General features: G+C 39.7%; 2 protein-coding genes and 1 pseudogene across 4 annotated transcripts in view; 2 read left to right on the top strand and 1 right to left on the bottom strand.

The window, feature by feature from the left end:
* Positions 1-2,385: 2,385 nt before the first annotated feature.
* Positions 2,386-4,468, top strand: LOC110964733 (ATP synthase subunit beta, mitochondrial-like; annotated as a pseudogene).
* Positions 4,469-4,576: 108 nt separating this feature from the next.
* On the bottom strand, positions 4,577-7,340 carry zgc:172182 (coiled-coil domain-containing protein 89). The gene is made up of 7 exons (XM_022213542.2): positions 7,181-7,340; positions 5,863-6,335; positions 5,436-5,566; positions 5,213-5,349; positions 5,043-5,119; positions 4,861-4,960; positions 4,577-4,780 (listed from the first exon to the last, which is right to left on the bottom strand). Exons 1-7 carry the CDS (start codon positions 7,238-7,240, stop codon positions 4,694-4,696), a joined length of 1,065 nt encoding a protein of 354 aa, XP_022069234.2. The 5' UTR covers positions 7,241-7,340; the 3' UTR covers positions 4,577-4,693.
* A 1,380-nt stretch (positions 7,341-8,720) lies between these two features.
* Positions 8,721-20,504, top strand: part of lrp2a (low density lipoprotein receptor-related protein 2a) — a 51,168-nt gene continuing 39,384 nt past the window's right edge. For all 3 annotated transcript variants that reach the window (XM_022213538.2, XM_051958873.1, XM_051958874.1), the window contains exons 1-13: positions 8,721-8,870; positions 13,558-13,665; positions 14,410-14,532; positions 14,821-14,937; positions 15,345-15,455; positions 15,709-15,822; positions 15,935-16,051; positions 16,631-16,774; positions 16,889-17,008; positions 17,399-17,527; positions 18,004-18,173; positions 19,477-19,700; positions 20,170-20,376. In XM_022213538.2, the coding sequence (XP_022069230.2) occupies positions 8,801-8,870; positions 13,558-13,665; positions 14,410-14,532; positions 14,821-14,937; positions 15,345-15,455; positions 15,709-15,822; positions 15,935-16,051; positions 16,631-16,774; positions 16,889-17,008; positions 17,399-17,527; positions 18,004-18,173; positions 19,477-19,700; positions 20,170-20,376 (1,754 nt within the window). In that variant the 5' untranslated portion in view covers positions 8,721-8,800. The remainder of the gene's footprint in view (positions 8,871-13,557; positions 13,666-14,409; positions 14,533-14,820; positions 14,938-15,344; positions 15,456-15,708; positions 15,823-15,934; positions 16,052-16,630; positions 16,775-16,888; positions 17,009-17,398; positions 17,528-18,003; positions 18,174-19,476; positions 19,701-20,169; positions 20,377-20,504) is intronic.

Genomic DNA, 20,504 nt, shown 5'->3' with positions numbered 1-20,504 from the left:
AAGCTGATCATTTGAATCAGGTGTGTTGGAAGAGGGAAACATCTAAAACATGCAGGATAGTGGCCCTCCAGGAACTGAGTTTGACACCCCTGCTCTATAGGATCTCAAAAATACAATAACCAGGGCAATATGTAGTGTCTGTTAAAATTAAAACATCAAACATTTGGGAAAAAACACTTGGGTGGAAGTGGCAAACAGCGTCAGACAGTCCTGAAGACATATGAAGTCCAGCTTCTTGTGAATATGACATTTCAAAAACACGAGCAGCTAATATCTGCACAGTAACAATCAGTGAATGTATGTGTTCCTGGGAATTATAATTTCTATTAATTTTCCCCATTAAATGACAACTGAGCAAGATGCAATCACAAGCATTACAATAAGCAACTGTGATTTGTTCCTTTTAGTTACCCTTTTAATTAAAGAGGTGTAAAACCACCAGGCTAGAGACATGCAATATATTAAGTCAGAAAGTCTGTTCCTAGAAACCCAGGTGGTATTTCACCTTCCGAACCCTGAATGACGACCATTTGACCACTCACTTTTCGAGGTGACCTTTCAGCACTCTCCTCTCGGTGTGGTGTAAAGATGAAGCTGGTCTTGTGCAGACTGGCAGAGGATTCATGGAGCCTCCTGCCTGCTGTGCTGGAGGTGAAGAGGCTTTGTATTGCAAAGCTCCAGGCAAGAAGTAACTAGAGGAGGCTTTATGACACAAAGGAATGTTGCACTTAATGATGGTTTGGAAAAATTTACCCCACATCTTTGCATTTTGATGAATGACAGCCCTTCATAGTGTAGTCATCACGAAAGTTGTGGGCATGATGGTAAAGTTCTGTCTTTCATTTACAGTATGTTCATCACTGACTGACTGCTTAAGTTTATGTTGCGCATTATGGTTTTCCCTTCTACTGATTACAAAGGCAGAGAGCTATATACAAAATGCAGGTTATGACCAGGAACACAGACCAAGTAAAATGTGGTGGTTTTGATGGTTACATATCTGAAAGAGTCTAACCACAGTTTAACAGAAGATAAACTTTTATTGCTCTTGTTAATTTAAGATTGTACATTGATTGTGGTAGAAATTGAATAAAATGATTCAGTTGACAAGTTTTCTTTTACCCGCAACATCACAGACTGAAGAGAGTTTAAATTAGAATATGTAATTGACTTAGTAGTAATGTCTTTTAAAGAATTTTAACACTAAATGTTGTATTAGTTAATTGTATTTTAGCAGCAAAAACTAAGGCAATAATCATATTTACTTGAGATTTTATTGCAGCAAAACATACTAGGAAATTAAGCAGAATTTCTTAAGAACCTAAATATGTTATGCAACTACTATCTTCTCTAAAAAGTAATATCTCACAACACGTGTACATCAACACAAACAAAACTGTATCATGGGATTTTAACCTGATTATCAGTGTTTAACTGCGTCATTTGAGGTGACCTTCCTGTGCAACCGTCTTCTCTGGAGTACCACAAGGCTCTATATTTGGCCCTATTTTATTCACATATGTACATTTTACACAATAGCCTCTGTCTTCCAGTTACCTTTGTCAGGCTGGCTGCTACTAGGCCTAGATAGTGTCCTGCCCTCTCCCTCCATCTCTCTTTCTTCTAGATTGGTTCAGCAGTGCAGAAGCAGCAACAGGTATTCCTCATCTGCCATCATCAGCTGGCGCAGGAGCAGGCGGAAATCTACCAATCAAGCCCTCCCCTGCCACAATTTATTCAGACGCCACTGACCTCTCATGACACAGTCAGTAATGGTTCACAGCCCTGTTACACCAGCCATCTTGTTTGTAGTGCAACAAACCTGTGAACCTTCGTTGTCCTCCTCTGTTCCAGTTCAGGACCCAAATGCTCCCCGGTATCGTTTCTGAGAAGAGGAAATACTCACTTGAGTCTCGTAGATTATACTCTTATGAGCTATTTTATCATTATATTTGTCCAAACAAATGTACCTTTAGTTGTACCAAGCATTAAAATGAACAAGAAATTGAAGAAAACAAAGGTGGTCAAATAATGACTGTATGACTAGCAACACTCTGTCTGTTGCTGCTTCCATCTGTTTCCTGTGCAATAATTAAATTACGATTTTATCCTGATAATCTATCTCTTATTTAATTATTTCTACTTATTTGTACTTTTTATTTGCTTATAATCATAAATCACATAATCTCATCTCACTGTGAAGTACTCCGGTCATCATTAAACAACCTGACTGAACTACAAAGTCCTCAACAGGATTCTAAAGTCCCAATATTATCAATGCAGGGACAATTCTTGTAATTTCTGAGTAGTTTTAGTTATTATATTTCATTATATACAAATATTTCCTGACCAGAGCACCATCGTGGAGCTTCGAACTCGTAAATGATGGTCATGGTGAGTCCTGCTGCCCTCCTGCGGTCAGTGAGGGTATAAAAATGTGACCTTAATGCGCATGCTCAGACAGCCCGGCTCAGCTGTGTGTCCTCACGGTCCTCACCTTCAGCCATCTTAACCAAGTGTGTTATCTACCTATTTTAATAATGTCTTCCAGCATACAAAAAATGCTGTATGGAAATGTTAACAGGGTTAAAAACTTAATTTCTGCCAGTAAGGGGATTTTTAAAACCTGAATTTCTTTTAAAAACTGCACTCATTTTAAGAAAACTTTAAACAGACACGATTTTAAAATAATCCTTGGAAAAATTATTAATTTTAGTTTTAATTGCATTTGCTATTTTAAAAAATAAAGACTAAAATAATGACCAGCCTTATTATTTTGTTTAGCGTATTTAAAAATAACTTTAATCATTTTGCAGGACTGCTCCTATTCACGCTGAAGCCCCCGAGTTCACCGACATGAGTGTGGATCAGGAGATCCTGGTGGCATCAAAGTGGTAGATCTACTGGCACCCCTATGCCAAGGGTGGAAAGATCGGTGTGTGAAATTTATTTATTACATTTTTGTTCTTGGTCCGCACTCAACTTTTCACACAAATATGTCATTATTTGATCACTGTGTATGTCATATTCCTTCAGGTCTGTTTGGTGGTGCTGGTGTTAGTAAGACTGTGTTGATTATGGAGCTGATCAACAATGTGGCCAAGGCTCACGGTGGTTACTCTGTGTTCGCCGGAGTGGGAGAGAGAACCCGTGAGGGAAATGACTCGTACCATGAGATGACTGAGTCTGGAGTCATTAATCTGAAGGACACCACCTCAAAGGTAACAGTCTCAAGGAGCTCAGTGTATTTGTTAAAGCCCAAATACAGAAATGGCAGCACAGGATTTAAATCTTTCCTTGTATTCATGTTCCCAGGTGGCGCTGGTGTACGGTCAGATGAATGAACCTCCAGGTGCTCGTGCCAGAGTTGCTCTGATGGGTCTGACTGTTGCCGAATACTTCCGAGATCAAGAGGGACAGGACGTGCTTCTCTTCATTGACAACATCTTTAGGTTTACCCAGGCTGGATCAGAGGTTTGCAATGCACAAGAGTTGTTTTCAATATTTGCATGTCCTCAATAAAATGACATTTTTAAACAGTATATATTTGTGTAAATGTCATTCAGGTGTCTGCCCTGTTGGGTCGTATCCCTTCTGCTGTGGGTTACCAGCCCACTTTGGCCACTGATATGGGTATGATGCAGGAGAGAATTACCACCACCAAGAAGGGCTCCATCACTTCAGTACAAGTGAGAAGGCATAAGATGTTACTTGTATGTCTTGCATTTTCTGGATCATTCATACTAAAATGGTTTATTGTGTTAAAGGCTATTTACGTGCCTGCTGATGATTTAACTGATCCTGCTCCGGGAACAACTTTCGCTCACTTGGATGCAACAACTATGCTGTCTCGAGCTTGGTATCTGTCCAGCTGTGGATCCTCTGGATTCCACCTCCCATATCTTGGACCCCAACATTGTCGGGGCTGAACACTACGATGTTGCCCATGGTGTGCAGAAGATCTTCCAGGCAAGTCTTATGTTGCAAATTTTAACGTCTATCAGTAAACGTCCTCCATCCAAAAAATAAACTAAACTTAGCTATTTTTCTCTTTTATAGGACTACAAATCATTGCAGGACATTATTGCTATCCTCGGTATGGATGAACTGTCTGAGGAAGACAGGCTGACTGTAGCTTGTGCTCGTAAGATCCAACGTTTCCTGTCTCAGCCCTTCCAGGTTGCAGAAGTCTTTACAGGTCATTTGGGCAAGTTGGTTCCTCTCAAGGAAACGATCAAAGGCTTTAAGAGCATCCTCGGAGGTAAAGAGCAGCACGGATGTCAAAACTTTTTAAACCGGTTGAACTTAATGGAGTTTAGATGGTAATGTTTACTCTTTTCTCTCTTCAAGGTGAATACGATGCCTTGCCAGAGCAGGCTTTCTACATGGTGGGTCCAACTGAAGAAGTTGTTGAAAAGGCAGAGAAACTGGCAGAAGAACATTCATAAATCATTGTTTATAAGGTTGGAAAGTTGTATGAGAGTATTTGTACAGTATTAGTTGTATTTGAGGAACCTCTAATGTGTCTAAGTATGCATGTTGTGGTTCTAAGCCAAAGATGATATTAAAATTTACATTTGGATATGTAACATTTTTGCCATTGTTTATTTACTGTTTTCAGTGTTGGCACCTACAGCAAGTACACATACTTGGTATAATGTTTGTTTGGATTAAAACAAAGTAATACTGAAGTTTAGCCTATCACAAGGCGAAGCGTCTTATTTAACTGCCTTTCCTGTGTCAGGAGGTTGGTGCTGTGTTCCTTGAAGGCATCAAACTCCTGTAAAATAGAGAAGAAAACCTATTGAGCACTCTTAGCCCAACAAATTACCTTTTTTAATACTGCAAGTTTCAACTCACCATATTCAGCTTCTCAAACTTTGTCTTGGATTCACCAAGAGCAGACTGGAGAGACTTCACTCTTACATCTGTGTTAACTGCTTCTGCTTCCAGTTCAAACCTATAGAAAGTCGAGCACAAATACAGATTTGACTTGTTACACTCAGCAGTAGAATAAGAAACCTTGTTGGTACACATTGTACCTCTCCTGTGCTTTGATCCGGGCTTTCTTCTCTTCTTTCCAGCTTCTCTCCAGCTGCTGGATTGCCTCTTGTTTTTCCTGTATTTAACACCACTTTGTATGTAAATGAAGCGACTGTTTCATTCGGTGCAAATTTGTGATTTTAGTGTGGAGAGCAATCTTTTAATTCACCTGTATTACTTTGCCTCTTTCTATACAAAGACACAATAGTTCGTCCTTCTCGTCGGTGAGATTTGTCAAGCTTTCTCTGGTGTCGGTTTCCTTCAAAGCAAGCTGTTCTTCGGCCTCTTGCAGCTTCTGCTTCAGGTCTGATTGTTGGGTGAAAAAGGTCACATGTTTGAAAGAGCCTGTATTTTGTAACTATTTAGAGAATCAATATGCCATTTCCACATACCTTTGCATAGTTCTACACCTTCTCTGTGCTGTTGTTGAGCAGCATGCAACTGATCGAGTAATGAACTTTCCTCGGCTTTATGCTGAGTTGCTTGTTCCAGGATTTTTGACTCCCATCCTGCTAATTTCTCCCTTAAACATTGAGAGAAAATGCAGCTTTAAAATTATCAGTATGATGGAAATGTTGAATAGCGTACAACTACTGATGCAACTAACTGCTTTACATTATGATTTTCATTACTGATATATATTTTGATTATCTTTTCAATATTCTACACAATAGTAAAAAAAAGAAAAGGTATTCAGTTAACACTTGCATATAACACGAAGAGTTAATCACATTTCAGATGCTTGAACCAGTTACTTTCGTAGTTTAGCTTGACACAACAATCAATCAGTACTATTGGTAAATAAGTTTGAAAATTTACCGATATTCATTTTCTTTTTTTGTGTATTTCTCCGTCAGCAGTTTGATGTCTTGCATTAGTTTTTGAACATGCACTTCTTTATCGTGTAACTTTTGGGAGAAAAGTGACTGATTTTCTTTCTGCAATTGTTCATTTTCCAGCTTTAACTGGACATTCTCTTTTTTGTGCTCCTCCATGAACTCAATAATTCCTTGAGTGATGATAGCTAAATCCTGAAAGCTTTTCTCTGTTTCCTCTCTTTTCTTTTTTTCACCGTCCAGTTCTTCCTGACGGTGTGCTGCTTGCTCCTCAAGCTCTGTATTGACTTTCTGCAGGGCTTGATATTGGAGAAGTCTCTCATCTGCTCTCTGTTTCAGCATGCAGATCAAACTTGACTGTTCATCTATCCTGGATCGCAGCACTCTTCTGTCTGTTACGTCCTCTGTAGAAAGACACTGAAGTTTCTCTCGTAACATCTGAATACTGTCCATATCCTGGGAACAAAAGCAAGAAACTTTGTTTTAAAACATGACTATAACTGCTTTCCTCTCTCACACTGTCACTTCAATCTGGTTCTGTCAGGTTTCTCCCTGTTAGAAGAGATATTTCTTGGCCTTTACTGTCACTAAATGCTCGCTCAATTAAGAATTGTAGGGTTTCTCTCTTTGTACTCTAGAGCAACTAATGATTATTTTCACCGTTGACTATTCTGTTGCTTTTTGTCTTGATTACTCAATTAGCTAATATTGCTTGAAAAATCAAATTGAAAAATTGATTCTAAAATATCAATAAGAATATAAAAATAATCTGGCCATTAATTTAGTTGTTGACCATTATTTGATTAATTGATTATCAGTTTCAGCTCCATAATACTGTAAGGACTTACAGTGTGTGTTTTTGTTAAATATTTTAAATTTTGATCCTATTTTGGAGACAAAAACAAGAACGATTGTTTACAGCAGTTCACTGTTTGGACTGGGACTTTTATTTTGGCAGGTACGAATATTGCTGATACATTTACACCATACTGCAAGATAGTTGCATTATTGTTATTATTATTATACAACAGTTGAATAGCTTATACTTATATACTCATATATTTCTTCCTTGGATAATGAATCCAACTCCATTAAAATGTAAATTGCCTCAGCCTAGCATTTTAAATGTTAAACCGAGTTGGGAAATTTCAAGTCTAAATCATAATACACACAGTTATTTATAGCACATGCATACAATTCACAGGTTACTACAGTGAAATTAATGTTGATTAAATTGACAACACTTCACTAACTTAAGGCCCCGCAGATTTATCGTTTATTTAAAGTTTATTTACACATACCTCCACGGCGCTCCCCTCCATCTTCAACGAGTTTTCTGCATGTCTCGGAGGAGTCGCCATGGCGTGTGAAATTCCTTTTTTTTTTTTTTTTTTTTTAACAAATTTCACCTGTCAGAGTTTACTTTTTATCGTAGACATCTTCAGTGTTTCAGTTGCTCGGTTGCTAATAGCAACTAAAAGCAACCAGCCCCCAGTCCGCAGGTCTGCTTGAACCGCTGCTCGACCACAAGATGGCGGAGTTGAGCCGCTTATCAACCACTTGTACCGAAAGACACAAACCATCTGTTAAATCCTGGTGGAAAGACTGGAGGCTTAAAATCTGTTTCAGTTGTATATTTAGAAGTTGTTGAGTCGCGTTTTATTTTGACGGTCCTTTTGCCGTTTCTATATATTTAATGTCAATTATCAAATATTTGAATGGTTAATAAACTGGCAAACAGGTGTACCTCCAGGCAACCTTCAAGAACTTACTAGAGCCTACTAGAACATTCCCTGAAGGTTGCCTGCATGTTTCTCTGTTTTCTGGACCATGTTTACAACTAACTGCGACTTTATTGTAAATTTCTAGAAAAGCTAGGAAACGTTCTTTTACGGTTACCTGAATGTTTCAATGTTTCTGGAATTTTCTTGTAAATTCATAGAAAAGCCAACTGTTTGGGTATTTTCTCTTAAGGTTTCTTGAACGTCCCCCCATTTTCTGAATGTGTTTACAACAAACTGACTTTTTCTTGAAAATTTGTAGTTAAGGTAACTGTCAGGATATAAGGTTACTTTAATGTTTTCTGGGCTGTAATTACAACTAACTGTGACTTTTTCTTGAAAATTTCTGGTTAAGCTGTCAGGATATGTTATCTTAAAGTTACTTAAATGTTTTCTAGGCTGTGTTTACAACAATGTGTGACTTTCTTGTAAATTTCTAGAAAAGGTATTTTAAATAGTCAAGTGTTTGTACCTTTTAGGGTTACTTGAACGTCTCAGTATTCCGGGCTATTTACAACAAACTGTTACTTTATTGTAAATTTTTAGACAAACTAATTGCCAGGAAACGTTCCCTAAATGCTCCCTGAAGGTTTAGTATGAACCTTAAGTGGTACCTGATAAGAAATACATATACTTTTTACCACATTTTAGTGCGTTAGTGTAACATGTAATATGTCGCATAACAATTTCCTTGTCATGTTTACGTGTCAAATATGCAGCAAAGGTTTTTGCTCCAGCTCGAACTGGACAAGCAGGGATTACGTGATTTGCCTAGGTCCAAATAAGAGACTTTTCGTGGTTGTATAATAACATTTTATTAACCCCAATCATTATTTTACCTCTCTTAATGCCCAAAGCGTAGGGCAAAACAGGCATGATAGCCCCGCTGAGAGTGAAAAATCACTGGCACTGGGGACTAGTCGGACCTGCATGGCATTATGCAGATTCCAGGGCCAGAGAGGGATTTATCCGGAGGGCCGAGGCTGGGCTCAGGGTTGGGGGAGCGGCTGTCCCGGCCTTTGTGCACGCCCCTTTTCATCAACTAGCGGGCCAAGAAAGACAGAGGAAAGCAACAGCATCCCAGCCCCAGTCCTTACAGCTCCTCCATCTGCACAAGCGGAGCTGGACGGACCAGCCAGAATGTGGACAGCACTGCTGCTTAAACTATTCCTCGTCTCCATATGCTGTGTTAGATGGTCCCACTCTCAAGGTAAGTACTGTATTTTGTTGTTTTTTAATTGGTTTCTTTTTATTACTGCTTTTTTCTTTCTTTCTGTCCACACAGGCTGTTTGCTGCTTGACTCCTTGCTGCATGTTGTTGTGCTGCCAGTGCACTTGTTGCTCATCAAGACAAAATGAAGCAGAATAGTTGTTGACTTAATGCATGTAAAGTATCTATCTAATGAATAGTATTTGGTGGCATTAAAGGAGAATTAACCTGTTAAACACATGGAAATTCTCTTGTCTTGTCTCTTAAAAAGCTACTATTTTAATACAGGGAACATAATATCTTCCCATGAAGGTGAAGTACTTGTGGCTGTGGAGCAAAATGTTTTGCCACATAGTATTACTTTAAAGGTTGAGCACAAAGCCTTTCTCAGACAGATTGGAAGTTCTCTTGAGGAACTTTTGCCTGAGCTTTACTGTTGCTAGGTAACAGAAAAGAGCATGTGACTTACAGACAATCTGTGAGGACTGAGAGCTGCTGGTACAAATCTCATTCAGCGGAGCAGATTTTACGCCACAAACTACGGATTCAAACTCGATTCTGGCTTGAGGGAGAACTTTATTTACTAATCTGACAGGCAAAATGCTCAGATACTGCCTTTTGTACGTGACAGTCTCATGCTTGTCTGTTGTGTTTGTAGCCCAGTTAGAGCCTACTTCTCAAATTGTAATCTGCTTTCTTTTTGCTCAACCCTTAGTATGTAAGCTCCTTAGTGTGAATCAAGCAACTAATTACACTGCAGCTGCTGCAGAATGGAATCATTTCTACCTAAGGAGCAGTTTGGAGTTAAGAAAAAAAACTGTACCAGGAGTAGCTAAGGTCACGGCTACAGCTTTGTTATTTATTTATTATGAAATATCCTGGACCTATTTCCTCAGTGGCTGAGAGACATATAAGAACAGAAAATGTGGACAGTGCAAGCCAAAAAGACAATAGAACTTTGTTGACAATGAGACTGTAGCATTTAAAAAATTTCGGCTGGCATTTCCTGTGAGTCCCTGCAGCTGCGCAACTTGTAGATGAAATTTTGCTGATGACAGCTGAAGTGTAGAAAAATGATGACTTAACTGAAACTGCAGAATCTCAGCAGGCTTTGTCAGCATGTTCACATTAATCATTAGCTTGGATTTTGTTGTGATTAACAGACAGTGATGTAGACTAAGAAAAAAATCATTTATCTTTAACCAGAATTTTAAATTACCCTTCCAAGTTGTACAACTACATGATTATCAAGTGCTGATGTGATGTGTGGATGTGTGATGAGTCATGCTGTCAGATGTGTCCTTTAAAAATACAAGATTAGTAGCAGTTCAGTAGTGTTGTTGCTTTCCTGGAAGTGGAGCAGGGTACATTCCACAAACCCATAAGTATCTTCTAATTTGTTAATTGTTTCTTTCTTGACCTCATGAAACACATTAACCAGGTCTTGATCTTGATACTCCTGCTGACACTGGCATTAATAACTAATGTGACAGTCTAAGGAGATTTCATGGTGCTGGTTTATTAACTATCCTCTGTCATCTTTGCTGTTCTAGACATGTTTTGTCAGTAGATTGTGTTGTTTTATCCATTAATCATTTGCCAGTGAATGCGTGAGTGAATTATCTTTTAATGGTAAAGTAAGAACTTCAGTGGTGTTTTTATTTAATGGAATACTAGGGATGTTTTGTGAACTATCCATCCATGTAGAAGATAAAAACATAATGAAAACTGACATGTTTCTTCATGTATTTGCATTCTGCTAGTGTTTGGTTAAATTGCAGGGTTAATCTGCCTTTAGTCAGCCGAACCTATTTTGAGTTTGAGTCTGTGACGGCATCAGTAAAAATGTTTTCTTTTGTGTTCAAACTTTTCAAGGCACATAAAACTGGCCAGCATGTGCGCGTTAAACCTCACACAGGCCAGCTGCTTTCCGGTGTAGAAGCCTAAGTCCTTGTGCAACAGTAACACTGCGTTAGAAACTGGAACACAGTTGACACAAATTGAGAACAAATCCTTTTGTAGCTCCCCCGTCTGCGTTAAAGACACCAAGGATGGAGTTCAGCCTTGAGCCAACTGCTGCTGAACTGTGACTCACTGTACAGAGGGAAAAAGAAGTTGTCCAGTAGCTGTGTTATTGTATTGTGACAACTTAATTTATGATTCTTTTCACTCATTCTTTTGTTAGAACATGCACCAAAATGTTGAGTGAGTATTCCTCAGTTCTAACCAGACCAAGCCTTTATTACTCTCTCTATTTATGCCTTCTTTTTGCGCCCTTGCTACTGCCAAAGTTCCTCGGTTTTTAGCTGTTTTTGAGTGTAGCAGTAAGAGCCAAAGTCACTTGTTTGGCAATTGACTGCATTCTGCTGCATTGATTTCCATATGAAATAGGCAGCAGCACTTCGCTCTGACAGCAGGGACGGGTCCAGCGTTTTCATGCTGCCAGCAGTCGCTTTCTCAACTTTTCTCCACGCACATTCATTGAGTGCGCCAAAACAAGATGGCATTGATGAAAGCTTGAAGACATCTTTTTGGCACCCCCACATGACAAGAAAGAGATGTTTCTCCAGCAGCAGATGGGTACTTTCTTGTTGGGTGGTTGTGAAAAGGCGACTTACTTTTGTGTTACCTTGTCACAGGATGGAAAACTTACCGTACCTTACTTTTAGATGTCCATCTCTAAAGTGACTTTTTAGGGTGACACGTCCAGTTATGAGTTTGCATCCCTGCTGGCAACTCTTTTGTGCTTTTGTAATTTCACAGTTGGGTTTAAGGCATTTTGGGGGGCTTCATTCTAATGAAAATTCCTCTATTGCTTTTCTTTCTTTTCAATAGTAGGGCATCCTTATCTTCACCCATGGATAGTGCAGTGCTGTCTCCTGCTGTGGGTTTAAGTTGCTAATTAGAAAAGAAAAGACTCGGAAGAAGGCAATGGAAAACAAATTACACGCAAGCTGAAACACTAATAGAGACACTGATTATCAGACTAATAATTTCTTAATTACAGATTTGTGCTCTTTACAATATTGATTGACGTAGTTAGATTGCAACTTTGTCAGTGTTGAAGGCAGAAATTTGAGGATTACGGAAAAGTTACAAAGACGCTTTTTTTCAGAATGTAAGAAGAACCGTTACACAAGATAGTGCTGTTGAAAGGTTCAGCTTCAGTGTACTGTATCTGTCACCTTTCCCAGAAGTAATGCTGTCAGGAAACACTGGCTGCGTTTGACAGCCTCAAGCAGATTGGTTTCTCCTTGGCAAACATGGTTTTAAGTACTCAACCTGGGTCTGCATGTATGGCACCTATGCGATTCTTTATCCTTTTTTAAGCAGAATTTGAGGTCTAAATAATAAAAAAATTTCTAGTTTTTAAAGTGCTGTCCTCCACAGATGGCTCTTATTGTAAAGGGGTATATTGTATTTTTGTGCAATAGAGGGCATCTCTTAGCCATTTGTAAACTGTATGCAACACTCCCTGCTGCCATGCTATAGATGAGACTGAAACCTCTAGGATCACTGCCTTGCAACAACGGTTTCCTTTGAGCAGATTGTGAGCAATTTTATCATTAGTAAAATGAGCAGGAAAAACAAAGGTTTGCTTCCTGGATATCTATCGACAGAGTTAAATATGCTGCCAGTTGTGCTGAATCAGTTGCAAAGCAGTTTGGTAGTTTGGAGGGTAATTAAGTGGAGACGAGACCTCTTGAACACTAAAAGGCTTTTAGTGTAGTAACACAAGCAGTGACCACATAACTACCACAGAAGTGATGCATCTTTAAAAAAAGACTTTTACATCGCATTTATTAAGCCAATAGACTACTGGCTTGTATTCACCTCTATTTTAGACACCTTTTTGCTCAGGTAGGCATGAAATAATCATGTCATTATACAGAAATGGTCATCCAGAGATATAGATTACTACATTGTTTGATTTTAGGTAAGTAATCTCAATGTTTTGAAGTGCAGGAAGCTATTTGATTGAGGAGGAAGAATGTTTTCTGGATAAGACGGGACAGAGACAGACCACCAACCCCAAGCATGTACCACCAATCACCACCTCACCATTCTTCTCATGACGAATCTGGGTTGAAATGGTTGCGGTACCACCCAGTACCACTATTTATTCCAATTACATTTCACACCAGACAGGAGCAGCATGCACCATACATCAGACTGTCAAAGAGACCATCAGAATTGCACATTCCTATTTGAACGGATCTGATAGAGTGCTCTGCCTCTGAACTATGCTGCCTGAATCAATCTCTCCTGGAAAATGTCAGGGAAGGTAGAGTGGTGGTACCTTATCTCTACAGATGCCACTCAGTGAAAACATCAAAAGGAGGCTCGGGAAGAGTGCGGTGAAGGTTGTGTAACTGTCGAGGGGGATGGCTGGCACGCTTGTCTCCAAGGCTTGTCAATGCTGTTAGCAACAAGCTACATCAAGGGAAGGCTGCCCTACCTATCCATACCATGTTTTTCATTAAATCAATAAAGTATTTTTAAAAAAATCATACATATCCATTCTTTAGACGGAATGACAAAAGCTTCAGACAGGTTTTAATAATTCTTATGTTAATGATATTAAAGTGGCAACCGCATTTATACTGTGGATAAAGGTTCTATGTATGTATGTAATAAGAGGTGTGAATTCAAGCACTGAATTGTGTAAAACTGTATTTGTGTGTAGGATGTGAATTGGGGCAGTTCCGCTGTGGGACAGGCCGATGTATCCCAGGTGACTGGCACTGTGACGGGACATCGGACTGCGTGGATGACTCTGATGAGCGCGACTGCCGTGAGTTATAGCTATGGTGGAAGAGATAAAAGTGTAGAAATAGAGTTTTTGTACAAAATAAGAATTAGAAAGGTGTATTTAAAGTGTCAAAAGTAGAAGTAGTTTTGTAACGTAACATGACAGTGCATCTATTATATTTTAGCCATTTGTATGTGTCTGCAAAGTAACTTTAGCTTTTCTATATTTCCTAAGAATGAGGAATGTAAATTAGAGAGCCAATATTTGGAACAAGAACCAGTATGTCTTTCCAGTTAAAACAGAAATCCTGATGTCAAAATTCAGAAAAACACAACCGCAAATTCAGTACTTTCTTAGAAATGGCTTGATTTATTTATGTTTTACATATGCTTAGTTTAAAGATAGCTGTTCAACAGTTATCCTTCAGTGCTGAAAGACTGTTTCTTTAGACGAGTAATCAGTCAGATAGAAATGTGGTTGGGGTGTTGTTTGAGATTATAGAGTGATGAGTACAGATACAGAGGGACAGCTCCATCGGTTCCATATTTTAGAATTTATTTATTTTATTCGAAATGAGTCAAATAACTATGATACTGATGATTGAAAAAAAGCTGAAAATCTGATTTGATAATCGGCCAAGCCAATAAACGCTCCACCCTCAGTATGTATGGTGGCATAAAATCAAAACCTTCATGTAAAATTCTGTACTTTTTAAATATATATAAAAATATCTATAAGTAGGTCTTCTGGTAAAAATAATTGAATGTTTTGTGCTTATCCTGACAGCTCAGGTAACTTGTGACGACAATCATTTCCAGTGTCTGAGTGACGGTGAGTGTATCCCAGATATATGGGTCTGTGATGATGAGGAAGACTGTGAGGATGGCTCAGATGAGAGGCAACACTGCCGTAAGTACATTTTACATTATTAGTAACTCTTTAGGGCAACTTGTGTTTCATAAAATATGATATACCAAGTCATTGTGCTTTTTAGAATATTTGGCAGTATTTGAATTTTGCAATTTTAAACCAAGGTATGTGGATTTAAACAATACCATCTTTAAGATGTTCTGTTTGACTGGAAAGTAAAGAAATTTAATTACTCTTGAGTATCTATAGCAACAAGAACATGAAATCTGAATGGCATTTAAGAGCTTTTCAAATAAAATCTTTCTGTGCTACTAAATGTGTTCTCAGCTGGAAGGACGTGCACCAGTGGGCAGTTCAGCTGCAGCAACGGGGTGTGCATCCCAGGAGAATACCGATGTGACCGTCTGGCAGACTGTTCGGATGGTTCTGATGAGAGAAACTGCCGTAAGTTTTCTCCAGGGTGGTTTCCTTTTTTTTTATCTCAGGCTCCTGTGGCATTTTAATCAATTTGTTAAGATTAAGAGGCTCGCTGACTGACAGAAAGGGCCACAATATGCTTCTTGTTGTCAGAGGTTGATTGCAGATTCTTTGGTGGATTAGTCAAGCTGAAGTTCAGCTGCTATGCCATTATTGTGCCGACATGGTAGACTCACAGCACTGCACACTGTAGTAATCTCACAATTGCATGAAGAATGCTGTGGCAACTGCTTCGGTTATGGTGGTGCCGTTAAATTTTCGTGTCTTATCCTTCCCATTCACTAAGCTTTTCACATGTTAAAAGCTGAAAAGAGCATAGTTGTCAAGCCGATTTAAATGCAGAACACTGGCCTGATGATGGTTTAATCTTCCAGATTACCCCGAATGTACACAGCTGAGGTGTGCTAACGGGGCCTGCTACAACCGGACCCAGCGATGTGACCACATACTTGACTGTCGTGATGGCTCTGATGAGGCAAATTGCAGTAAGAAGCCAGTCAATTTTTGGGATAACATATTGAAGTAAAAGCTGCTGAATTTGTCTACTTCTGTCTCTCTTTTTTTTTAATATTTCCATTCATTGTATCTTCACTGTCTACATCACTGTTGTTGTTATTGTTTGTCACACGGTTTCACAATAAAAAAAATAAAAAGCTGCTGAATCATCCAAAAAATGCAAAAGCGTGGCATAATCACCAAATAAATTGTTTTTGGTTCTTTCTTTTCTGTTTTCTTCAGCACAGCACTGCAATACAGGCCTGTTTCCATGTCATAATGGAATATGTGTTCCTCAGCGTTACGTCTGTGATCATGACGATGACTGTGGAGATCGAAGTGATGAGCTAAACTGCAGTATGTACCGGATGTCTCCTCTTTTTTTTGTCACAAACCTTTTTGTTAGTGACTATATTACTTTTGCCTTTACCAGGATAAACAAATATCCTATTCTCTCCTTCATCTACAGCATATCCTACGTGTAGAGGGAACTACTTCACCTGCCCCAGTGGCCGCTGTATCCACCAAGTCTGGGTTTGTGACGGAGAGGATGATTGTGAGGACAATGCAGATGAAAAAGGCTGTGGTATGTGTACAGTAGTTGCAATTCAGTTGTTTTTGTATCAGTAGGACCAGAAACTTTAGACATTTAGCTGTTTAAATAGCATTAAAATGGGTAAGAACTGGGGCTCTGTAAACCTAATTCATCTTTAGTCTCCATGGTTGGCTTGGTCTAGAGAGATGCTATGCCTGTGCTCCTTTAAGTGTGTTATTCAAATGCCTCTTTGTGGCACAAGATTGTGCAGCCCCCCAAAGGGCTTTAGAAATCCTCCACATGGCTGTGAAGAGTGTGTGTTTTTAGAGGATGGGCTGCAGAAGCCCTCTGAGCCCCCATGTGACCTCCTCAAAGCTCCACTCTCCTGCATCAGTTTAAAGTGACAGTCATTTCCCTGACAATGTCCTAGTCAGAGTTTTCTTTAGATCACAGCCACATTTCTGTGGAGATAATGCTGTCTGTTTTTAAGATACACATCACACATACTCTATATTGCTTTACTCCTGTCAATCTAAGACATTTAAACCTCTGCTGGCCTGTTTTGTAATTGTTGTTTTCACTTTTTTTCTGTGTAAGCCTGCAAAGATAATACATTCTTTTTGTCTATAGATAACGTTCCAAGGGAGTGTTACCCAGGGGAATGGCCATGCCCATCTTCTGGCCTGTGTATCCCCATGGATAAGCTGTGTGATGGGACGCCTCATTGTCCAGAGGGGGAGGATGAAACCAACACCACTGCTGGGCACAATTGCAGTTAGTAACAACACAAGTGTTATGCCATCTCACGTGCACATTTAAACATCTAATCTCACAGTAATTGAGTGACTGAAGAATATTCATCACCAGTCTGGTCTCTGTGTTGGTCAGGTATCTGGAGATGTGCCTCTCTGAGCTGTGAACATCACTGCCATGCTTCCCCTGATGGAGGAACATGCTCCTGTCCTTCTGGATACATTGTCAGCAGCAACAATAGTCGCTCATGTATAGGTATATGTTTTTATCTTTAGTACATAGACAGTGATAATGATTTGTAACAGATGTTCTTCACTTTTGCTCAGATGATGAATTAAGCAGTAGCTACAGTTATCAGCCATTTTTTCATCTTGGTTGTCATCTTAAGAGTGGAAAATCATTCTGATGACAACAGAGACATTCAATCACGGATCACTAAAAGTACTCAAATAAGACCTTAACTTAGTGTATTTACACAAGCTACAACCAGATTCTGATCCTCACCAGAGCATAGTCAACAGATCAGGGCCACAGCAGTGAACATTAAAAGTGCTTTTTGTGTATTGTGTGCCTGTTTACTCAGACAAAGCAGATTTTAAGTGTTTAATCCTGATCTGTTGTGATTTTGATTTCATCATGCTGAAGATTTTGATGACTGTTCCATGTGGGGCGTGTGCGACCAGCTGTGCGAGGACCGGATAGGCTCCCATCGCTGCAGCTGTCGAGAGGGCTACGTCCTGGAGCAGCACAGATACTGTAGAGCTGACACCTCAAGTGAGTGTCACACCTTCTCTGTCTGAACAGATTGTCTTACATACAGTATGCTTAAGTCTTGAATGTGTGAATGATCCATCCACATGAGGCCCATTAGCATAGACCCCTCTCCTTTTTGGCAACCTCTGTATGGAGTGACTGCGCTCCTTTCTGGTGCATTGTTGCGTACTAAATGTTGTTTTAGTTAGTCTCTTGCCTTTGTAGAACATAGAAAGAGTGTTGACTGAGAGGCTGACCTCTCTGCCTTTAGCTTTAGCGAGAAAAGTGTGTCATGATAGGGCGTTGAAAGGACTCTACCTTCATTAGTCTGAGTCAGGGATTTGAATTATGTGTTACGTTCTGTAAATTTCCACTGATCTTTTAGTTGAGAATGCTGTTTTGCCTTACACGAGGCTGCGGTCCACCCTGAAATCTTCAAATGTAATAGTTTCTTTATTCTATGGTTTTTAACTTTTTGTATTTTGTTTCCTTTGTAGCTGGAGTCCCTTCCTTGATATTCTCTAATGGCAGAGACCTGCTCATAGGCGACATCCACGGCAACAGTCTGCGCACTTTGGTTAGTTCACAGAACAGAGGGGTAGCAGTGGGAGTGGACTTCCATTATAACCTCAATATGATCTTCTGGACTGATACCATTCAAAACAAGGTAAGTAATTTGCATAATCAGTGTTTTTTTTGTTTTTTTTAACTACTGTAGTCTTATGGCACTGCCTGTCCAGAATGTCAGGAAAAGGTTTTGTAGGGAGTAGACCAGTTTCTTGTTTGTGTAAATGCTTGACTTGGACTAGAGCTGGCCAGGACGAAATTCTTTCAGTTATCCTTTAAAATATCAGCAATGTTGATACTATAATAATGGGATAGCTGTCGGCCCCATAGCGGCTGGTTCATAATGAAGGGGAAACAGATATGTAACAGAATCCAAATGGCCTAATCTTGAAACCTGTCTGATAGGCTGGTATGATGTTCACATACCAGGGTGCAATTTTTGTAACTCGATCTTGTTCACACTAATCATGCTGTATTTGTTTTCAGTGGCACTGTCCATTTATATGCATTCTTTTGCAAGCTAAAAAAGTCTTTGTTAAGCTTATCTCTGGGCTTCTTGGTGGTTTAAACTGCAGCCACTTGGCTGAAAGGCGAAGACATATCTCTGACTGGGCATCTGTGCATATTAGCCACCTCCATGGCAGCATGTCAGATTAAAAGTAGAGGGGCACAAACAGGGCATGTGAATGCAACCAGAAAGGTTAAACTACCAGGCTATTTTCACATCTTCAGTTTCTCTTTAAACAGGTCAGTTGAAAATCCTGCTTTTTAGACGTCTGGATCTTGTTTCAAAAGAAGCGAGCTGCTAAGAGTAGTACCCCCCTACCCGGCTGCAAAGTGCCAAGGCTTCCAGTCTGCCATCATTGTATCAGCAGAGTAGCAGGTTCATGAAAGCACCTTGCACACTTAACAGCAATATAACAAGGCAGATAAATTGAATTAGAAATTAAAATCTCTTTTTCTGCCTTTTTCTATGCGTTATGAGGTGTTTCTTTTTGACATTTATAAAAACTGTCTGTAAAGAGTATTCATTTTAAAACACGCATTGTCACTTGAACCATTCCCCTCTTCATTTTGGCCTCAAATTATTTCCTGTTTAAGCAAACCCTGGGTTCATGGTCTGTGTAAAACATGACTCCAAAGTTCAACCAAAGCTAATTCTAGGAGTCTGCAGTCGGGTTTAGTAAAATCAAATGGCTGTATTCCAAAGTTGTAGTCTTTCAAGCGCACAATTCTTTTAGTTTCTTGCCAACCATTAACACTTTAAATAAACAGATAAATGCTGTATTCAGATACATGTGAAACATTGTGAAAATAAGCTTTCACTTTTTCCCTTTATTTATGTAAAAAAGTGACCACCTAAGGGCTAATTTCCTGACAACAATGGCATCTTTTGTGTACAGGTGTTTTCTGTGGATATGAATGGTTCCAACATGCAGGTGGTTTTAAATGTATCAGTTGACTACCCTGAGAATTTGGCGGTGGACTGGGTGAACAATAAACTGTATGTAGTGGAGGCCAGCGTCAACAGGATTGACATGGTGGACTTTGATGGAAGTAACCGGGTCACGCTCATCACCGAAAACCTCGGAAACCCTAGAGGACTGGCGGTGGACCCCACTGTCGGGTAAGCACATCTCCCAGTTTCCATCCATTCATCAGTGCACCCATTCCCAATCCCCACATTCAGTATCTGTCGTGCTCCATTGGCATGGAATAATAGGGGGGGTGTGTGAGATTAGCAGATTGCCCTGGGTGGATTAGTGCAGAGCAATGTAAGTGATGACCCTCATTGTAATCCAATAGTATAGTTCAAGGGGGGAGGAGAGCCAGGTGGCTGCAGAGAAATTGCTTATCTTAAATTAATGTACAGCTCTTTGGTGGGATGCACAGCCACCCACTTGGAGACATAATGTCATGCTGTAGATGCTGGATTTAATTAAAAAAGCGAAGCCTGTAATGTTTTTTTCTTAGGGTCAGGTTTCGGGTATACATGCACTGTTATATCTGTGTGCCCATCTACATGTAGCAATCCTCATGAAATGACCCCCCTCAGTGGAAGCCGGCAGATAAAAAAATATACCTTCCTTTCACAGGTATATGTTCTTCTCAGATTGGGAGGCACTGAATGGACAACCAGGCCTGGAGCGGGCCTTTATGGATGGTACTAACCGCTATGGGATCATTGGGAGTAAACTGGGCTGGCCCGCTGGTATCACGCTGGATATTGAGGCCAAGCGCATCTACTGGGTTGACAGTCGTTATGACTACATTGAAACTGCAACATATGATGGTCTGCATAGGTGAATATTTCATGTTTTCTTCCTCCAAAAGAAGAGGGTTTAAAAATGTTCTGATAAATTTGCACAGCGCTGTGGTAGCAGGTTTGAACGTGTTAGTCATTTGGGGCTTTACTGTGTGCAGTTTGCAT

The sequence above is a fragment of the Acanthochromis polyacanthus genome, chromosome 14 (genome assembly GCF_021347895.1).
Source record: "Acanthochromis polyacanthus isolate Apoly-LR-REF ecotype Palm Island chromosome 14, KAUST_Apoly_ChrSc, whole genome shotgun sequence".
Taxonomy (NCBI): Eukaryota; Metazoa; Chordata; class Actinopteri; family Pomacentridae; genus Acanthochromis; species Acanthochromis polyacanthus.
The sequence above is the reverse complement of the archived record's forward strand: the minus strand, read 5'-3'. Positions and strand labels throughout refer to the sequence as shown.

What these genes read in the sequence shown, in the direction of transcription:
- zgc:172182 (XM_022213542.2), bottom strand. Translation starts at nt 7,240, where the DNA reads ATGGCGACTCCTCCGAGACATGCAGAAAACTCGTTGAAGATGGAGGGG. An exon ending in AGGTGTAGAACTATGCAAAG is followed by an intron (nt 5,350 to 5,435) that starts GTATGTGGAAAT and finishes CCCAACAATCAG; the next exon opens with ACCTGAAGCAGAAGCTGCAA. An exon ending in AGTTTGAGAAGCTGAATATG is followed by an intron (nt 4,781 to 4,860) that starts GTGAGTTGAAAC and finishes TCTATTTTACAG; the next exon opens with GAGTTTGATGCCTTCAAGGA.